At 38.3% G+C, this 7,453-nt stretch overlaps 1 protein-coding gene across 2 annotated transcripts; it reads right to left on the bottom strand.

Moving 5' to 3' along the window:
- Positions 1 to 2,695: 2,695 nt before the first annotated feature.
- On the bottom strand, positions 2,696 to 7,033 carry plek (pleckstrin). 2 transcript variants are annotated; one of them, XM_035606502.2, is made up of 9 exons: positions 6,876 to 7,033; positions 5,223 to 5,378; positions 4,948 to 5,129; positions 4,427 to 4,518; positions 4,132 to 4,316; positions 3,941 to 4,045; positions 3,576 to 3,659; positions 3,375 to 3,444; positions 2,696 to 3,218 (listed from the first exon to the last, which is right to left on the bottom strand). In XM_035606502.2, the coding sequence occupies exons 1-9, from the start codon at positions 6,915 to 6,917 to the stop codon at positions 3,079 to 3,081; spliced, it is 1,056 nt and encodes a 351-aa protein (XP_035462395.1). In that variant the 5' UTR covers positions 6,918 to 7,033; the 3' UTR covers positions 2,696 to 3,078. The 2 variants fall into 2 exon arrangements, with proteins under 2 accessions (XP_035462395.1, XP_035462396.1); XM_035606503.2 differs by lacking the exon at positions 3,576 to 3,659.
- Positions 7,034 to 7,453: the final 420 nt, after the last annotated feature.

The following is a 7,453-nucleotide window of genomic DNA, read 5'->3' on the forward strand; positions in this document are numbered from 1 at the left end:
ATCCCATCAATGCTTCCGTCGCAGACTGAAAACCCACCTGTTCAGACTGCACCTTACTCCCTGAATTTATTGATACATTTAATTTTTTTTTATCTAAAATGAGCAATTGAAGCTGTTTTCGCCAATTTGATTAATGTTTATGTACTATTGTAATACTTGCTAATGTAATGTAATGTTTGGGTAAACAGTTTCAAAAGGTCCTGTATGTATTACACATATTACACACATTACACACAAATTTGTTCCCCTCTGATTTTTGAAGGAGTGACAAAAACTGATTTTTAGGGGGGGAGGTGGTGGGCAGGTGTTGATAGGCGCTGTTTGTCCCTCACCATTTTGTTGCTTAGCAGAGAGGGGGTTACATCTCTGAAACTCTAATTCTGAAGCCATCAAGCCAACAGTACTCAGAACATTTTGGGTTTTTATTTTTTATAAACAATAGATTCAGCTGCACTGTATTTTCCTGTAGATTCGGTCAGTTAGTAGAACACTGCAGAAACAGAAGAAACACTGTCAGATTGTCATCGAGATCACTAGTCATTGCCTTATCTATGCTCACAGGGTGAGTCTGTCGACACTATATGGACACAGTGGTTGAAAGATCTGCTGCATCTTGGTGCTGTACTTCAAACTGAGGTGGAGGTGGAGACTACTCTGGGAGGGTGCCTCTGTTGAGTCGTTTGTGTTTATTTCCCAGGGGGATGGGCTCCACGTCACTGTTTCCATCTTAATGGCCATCAGGGGGTCAAAAAACCCCTGTATTCTTCAGATTTTTTTGTTGTTGAATACAACAAATCAAAATCCTGTGGAAGATGTTGCAACAAGCTACGAGCCGTTTGTATGTCAACCAGGATGAATCAAAATTGTTATATTATTTTTAACACTAAATAGATTTGTCCTACATGGATCAAATCAGTTTGTTTGGGGACAAGACCCCCAAATGGTTATAGTGAATGTTTTTTGTCAATCACCACTTAAAATGCAGGATATACTGATTCAGGATATGTCATGGCTAAACACATTTTCTGATTGTGTTTTATTTATTGACGGACACAGTTTCTTTTAGATATAGGTAAGATCGGCTTTGCTTTGACTCATAACAACAGACTAACAGTAGGTTGATATATAGTGCCCTCGTGTGTTAAAATGGTAAAATACACACACATGCAGGCGGCCACACTTGGTGTTGATGTTTTTGGATTGATGATCAATTGATCATGAAAATAGAAATGTCACACTATTCGATTGACATTAGTCTCATTCACAACAATGATAACACCTTAAAAAAAGATATCCATGTGCTTTCACAGTTTCAAAATAAGTGCAAATAAGAGCTTGTGACAATGGCTGAAAAGGCAGCTGTTGAAACATCATATAATCGATAAAAATGCTAAACATTCAGTGCAATCATTAACGTTCCAATCCACAAATTATTAGGATTGTTACTTCCTTTTTATATCTAATTAAGATTTCTTGTTTTTGAATCAAGGAAATCCTGCCTCTGATCTCTGAGCTGTACTGGAGTGTATAGTTAACAAGATTGGCAAGTGGGTGATTGGTGACTGTGTGTGTGAGAACAGAAAAAATTAAAATGCTGTCAAATGCTTACAAAATGGCAAATGTTCACATAAGCAAAAAGAAAGTGAATCAAATCAAAACGTCAGCTTTCTTTCCTTAATGACACTTACTCACCAAGGTCACTCTTCAGGAAACATGAGGTCATGTGTTTCTTTGCCAGTTTAATGTTATTACGGCTGATCTAATTGATTTTCAAAGCTTTAGAATTAAGTTCAAATGAACTGGAAATTGTCATCTGTCTCCACTTTGGTTATCGTCACTTTAAACATGACAATTTTTTTACTTTTCTTTTTTTTTAAGAAGAGTCACACTGTGGTTAGAGCCAGTCATTTCATGTCACTGATAAATGTTCTCACGGATGCAGGAGGCCTGCAAGTCACAAAGTGACACTGAACTGTGATATGATTCACACTCAGGAACTGCGTGCGCTTGTATGATAGCTCAAGCTGTCTCATGACAAGTGAACAGGGAGGAAAACAGTATAACCACATTAGGCCGAATAATACAGTGAGCCTTGAAGCAAGAACAATGTCTCTTGCCTCTTTCTGTCATTCTGCCTTTTAAATTTCAAAAGAGTTTTGGGTGTGTATCTTTTTGAATGTTAAAAGACACAGCAGCCGCATCATATTTCCTAAAATTGTACATCATCTACACTATATTTGACTTACTGACTACAGCCTGTACTGTAGCTTGCAATATAATGTATTGGTACAGATGCATTGGTTATAATTGTATTAAGATAGTATATTTAAAAAATTGTGAAGAGGTCATTTGAAATACTGGGTAATTACACATGTAATAGTCCGGTGATATCTTGGTAATAACATTGAGGTTTAAATTGTGCTATTGGGAAATAGCTAAAAACATTTCAAGGTATACAACACCATAAAACTGTTATTAACTATTTAGTGTTACTATTGTCAGAAGTATAAGTATTTGTCTCCCTATTTGCTGCCATTTTATATTTCTCTACATATTTTCATTAAGATTTTTTTCCCTAGTATTACTTTCCCGTTTTTGCCCTGATGTTGCCTTTTCATAGAGAATGAACACAAATATTCTTAAAAATAATTTCAGTTGTTATTACCAAAATAGAAAAAGGTTATTAGTTGAATAATGATGGTATAACCAAGATGTTGCACTTTATTTCCTTGTTATAACTGAGCTAGGACGCATTGTGCCACCGGTTTGTCACAAAGCACAATACTGTGACATAACTAGTATGCAAACATTTGATTAGGCGTTCCTTATTAAAATTTAATTTTAGACAACAAAACTTTTATTTCTCTTTAGTTAGTGACTTGCAAATTAAAAAAACAAACAGATTATTGTTTGATAGTGTACAGAGGGGAGAAACTTATTATTTCATTATTTACCTGTTTTTCTAGAATGACACAGCACAACACTGATAAAGTTTTAGTTATAGTTAGCTGGCACAAGCTGAGAGATCTATCAAGCTTTTACAGTGAGTATGTTCAGCATTGGATGGCAGACACACTGTTATTTGCCACTTTTTGCCACAGCCTGTATTGCTTTGATCCAGTCCTTTCTTTCTTCGCCCGTGGCAGCTTGGAAGAAGTAGTGAACCTCGTCGGATGTGATGATCTCAAAGAGGTTGCCGTCAATGTCGTACTTTTTGGCTGAATAGATGAGAAGAGGAGTTGAAAGTGGAAGGAGGAGAAGATGAACAGAAACTACTGGTACAGTAAACAGCCATTATATATTCGCTGGTCACAGTCTGTCATGGCGGGGAAGTGATGGAGCCCTGAGTATCCTGTGGCAGTGTTGTCACTCACCATCAGGAACGTACTCCACAGCCGTGACCACAGACCCACGGAGATGGATCGAGCCCAGAGGGTCATCACCCTGAAAAACAGAGAAAGACAGGACAGAATGTACAGGAGCAAGACTATACACGTGTTTCCTATTCTGGAAAAGTGGTTGCAGACTTTCGGACCCCAGTGTTTGTGAGTAGAGGAAAACTGCTTCTTCTTTACCTTTGTGGGATCATAATAATGTATGTAAGCAGGGTCGTCTCTCAGTATGAACTTTCGCACCTTCCAGTTTTTTCTCCTATGTCCCTTTGACAGAGGAGCACAAACAGTACGTGACGTACACTTCCTCCTCGAGTGAATCTGACAAATTACTTAACATAACTGTAACGCAAAAAAAAACTGACTGCTGCATGCTATTTTGATGTAACATTACAGCCAATTCTTAAAAAGTGTCATTGTGTTTTGCAGAGGGTCAACACACCTAGAATTTATTGTTATATTTGATAAAATATCTGTGTTGAAAAATGTAAATCTTTTAAATAAATAATGTACAATCAGAAAATGCCCCACAACACTGTGACATTTACCTGTTTAAGTAGGCACCCTTGTTTTATGATGTTTCCTCTGAATTCTTCCTTCACAAGCACATCCTCATCACTGGAGTAGCCCTCACAGAAGAACCCACTGTCCACCTGCCACAAAGCAAACATGCTGTGATTCATTGTAAGGATAGAGTAATTTGTCAAATAATCATTTTTGACAATTATCCTGAGCTTACAAAGTAGTAAAGAGCCTCTGTCCGATCTAAGAAGGTCGTTTGCTCTTCGCACTCCGCTCCGTCTTTAGCCATGTCACCCGCAGGCTGGAGAAACCCCTCATTCAGGAGCCCCGTCGCTAACATCAGGGCCTCGGGCCTGTTTCTTGCCTTCTCCTTCGAAATCAGCCAGTCTACCACTGTTGCACCTGAGACAAGACAGCACAGGGGGAGAACAAAATTGCGAGACCATTGGAAGGTAAGGGGGGAAAAAAAGGTCTTCCCCGTGTGTCATCAATAAAAACCCAGGCGGCAGTACCAGTGAAGCAGTGGTTGAAGACTCGATTCTCCTGCTCCAGTTTTAATTCTTTCACTCCATCATCCTGGTCTTTCAGCAGTGCGTACAGCTCACTGGGAAAACACAAAATGTCAAAATGTCTCCTCTTACTTTTCTTTTACGAAGACATTGACCATCTACTTAACTGCTGCCTCAAAAATATCCCTTTCAAAATAACTGCATATCAACTGTTACTTTCAATGGCAGGCCTGTCAAGCTTCAGATTTTGTATCCTTATTTTTTTTTAGCATGATACTAACTTAATGCGAAATGTGACTTAATGCATCCATTGGCTTAATCTGCCATCAACAGTTATAATTTCACCGGCTGAATCAATATGAAATGCTTTATCACTCCACACTACATACAGTATGGGCGTAAGGAGTGAGGGGCTCAGCTAAGGTACAATGCTTGGTTATTAATTGATAAGATGGATCCATCTACATATCTACTCAAAGGATTTTTTTGTGTTTCCACTAGCAAGAAGATGTCACACAACATACTTCAGGTTTATGGTCTCAGCCAGGCGAATGGAGCGTCTGGTCGACTTCCTGGCAAACCGTTTCCCGCCCTGTAGGCAGGTAATGGCTCTCTTGATGTCCTTGACCCAGAACTCTCTCTCCTCCACGTGTGAGGCTTGGAAGAAGTGATCCTGCTTCTTGTCAGTGGTGAGCTTGAAAACCAGCTAAATCCGGCATTATAAGTCAGTCACGCTGTTACAGTTTATGTTTTCTTTACAGCTTTTTTTTTTTTAAAGGTATACTTGAGATTTTCTTACCATCCTCTTGCAAAAGTCCTGACAAGGACTGACGAGTGCTGCTCCCTTTAGTGGGATCATTCCTTTCGGAGAACGGTCGGTTTTCCTTTTAAAGAACTCCATGCCGTCTTCTGACAGCACCACCCACACTGCCTTCCAAGAGTTGAGCACTGTACCCTGAGGATCAACAAGACAGGTGACCACAGACGGTATGAAGTAGCTGTTACAAAGTTCATGTTGTAAATTTGATTGAATTTTTTAATCTGCCTATTTTAAAATCTCTTTGTCATCACCAAAGGTATTCGTATCTGAGGGTTCCAAATCCAAATATTGCCACCATGAATAGCACCAAATATGTGACATTTCTTAGTGTCAATGGCGGTCTTTCAATTTGAGGCGGAGCACATGGATTTGAATGTCAGTGAGCACTCAAAAATGTTCATACACAGCACATAAAACAAAAGAGTTAACGTTTAATTTAGACAATCTAACATGAAAGATACATGATTATTTTGCGATTTTCTCTATTGAGTTTGATGACATGAAGTGAAAGGACTGAAAAAAGAAAGCACACATGAAAGCTCGGATCAGATAAGTCACCATGTGTGAAAAATGGGGAAATTAATATACAGTTGGTCAATATGATTTTGTTTTCATGAATGTTTAAGTTCACTTGGTTTGGTTTGGTTTGGTTTTGAACAAACTACTACTGTATGCCCTGTTCAGCTGATAATGTCCTCATGAGCTTATCTAAACATACTGTAAAACACTCAACTGTAAAACACTCAATTTATGTATTTAAGTACATAAGCGTATTATTAATGCTGAAATATTTGTTGTTGTTGTTGTTGTTGTTGTTGTTGTTGTTTTAATCTGCTTATATCAAATACATAATAGAAGCACTTTGCATTTGTATATTCTGAAATTTTCAAGGGCTTTTTCTGCTGGACATAACAGACTGTCAGAGGTGTTTCATTGCATTTTATTTTGACACACACTAACGAAAATGTACCTCTGACTGGTTAACCACTGTTGCACAACAACGCCCTTAGCCGCAACCACTTTGTACAGCTGTGGCTACTCATAGCCACTCAAAGTGTTGAAATAGAGTTAACACAGTTCTTCAGGATAAAATCATGAGAACATACAGAGTACTCTCCAACAAACAGATGTCTAGACACCAACTGGAAAATACATTCAATAAAAGAATTCCAAAACTGGGCATGCAAGGCAAATTCATTAAAGCACTGTATATTAAAATGCATTTGACTGGTAAGTTAGTGGGGTAGAAAAAGATATTGTGTGCGTTAAAAAACACACTTCTGCTTTCATTTTGGGTTCCAAACAGAAGCAGGAAGTGGAACAAAAGTGCGTATTTGTGAACTATGTAGAAACGTTCATGACCTGCATAGACGTTCCTCTATTTGGTGGTCAGATGTGGAACATTACCCTACACCTGTTTGACTTTTGTTGCCATGACTTATTTCTTGTATGTAAGTACAGTATTTCTTATTCAGTATTAGCGACTGATTTAATTCTGTTTTAGAGAATTAAATCTGTGACCTACAGTAAATTGCATCACCTTGAAGTTAGTATTTTATTTTTCAAGTAATACACCAAGATGTACTGAGTATGTCACTATAAATCCAAACCGGTGATTATTATAGATCTTACCTTTTTTACCAAGTATCCCTCTCTGATCTCTTGTGGCTCCATTATTTCGCTCTTCGCTGCTGTCAGCTGCAACTGCTTTAGTGACTGTCAAAGCAGTTTGCTACCCAATTCACCGATTCTCTCTCTGTCCCTCTTTCGCTGTCAAAACCACAAACGCACACACACACACAGACACACACACACACACACACACACACATACAGGAAGTAGTGCTGCTGGGTGTGTGACAGCAGTGACTGGTCAACCTGCTTCCTCTTCTCCACGTTATTGTTAGTCACAGCTTACTGCTGCTGTCAGGCTGATATCTTTAGATTAAACACAAAACTGTCAAATGTTAAAGAACAGCTTAGAAGTTCTGACAACTTGAAGATGTTTTAGGCCAAACCTGTTTGATTTGGCCTACATTTTTAAAAATAAAAATACTGTGGCACAGACAGAACCAACTTCCTGATGATTTTACAGTAAATGTGCCCCATACCACTTTTTGAATTATGTCTGTGTTGGACAGCTGCTGTATGAACAAGCATTAATATCATCTACATCTGGAATGTTAATCTGTATTTAAATGGACCTTTATT

This window comes from Scophthalmus maximus, chromosome 10, assembly GCF_022379125.1.
Source record: "Scophthalmus maximus strain ysfricsl-2021 chromosome 10, ASM2237912v1, whole genome shotgun sequence".
Classification (NCBI taxonomy): Eukaryota; Metazoa; Chordata; class Actinopteri; order Pleuronectiformes; family Scophthalmidae; genus Scophthalmus; species Scophthalmus maximus.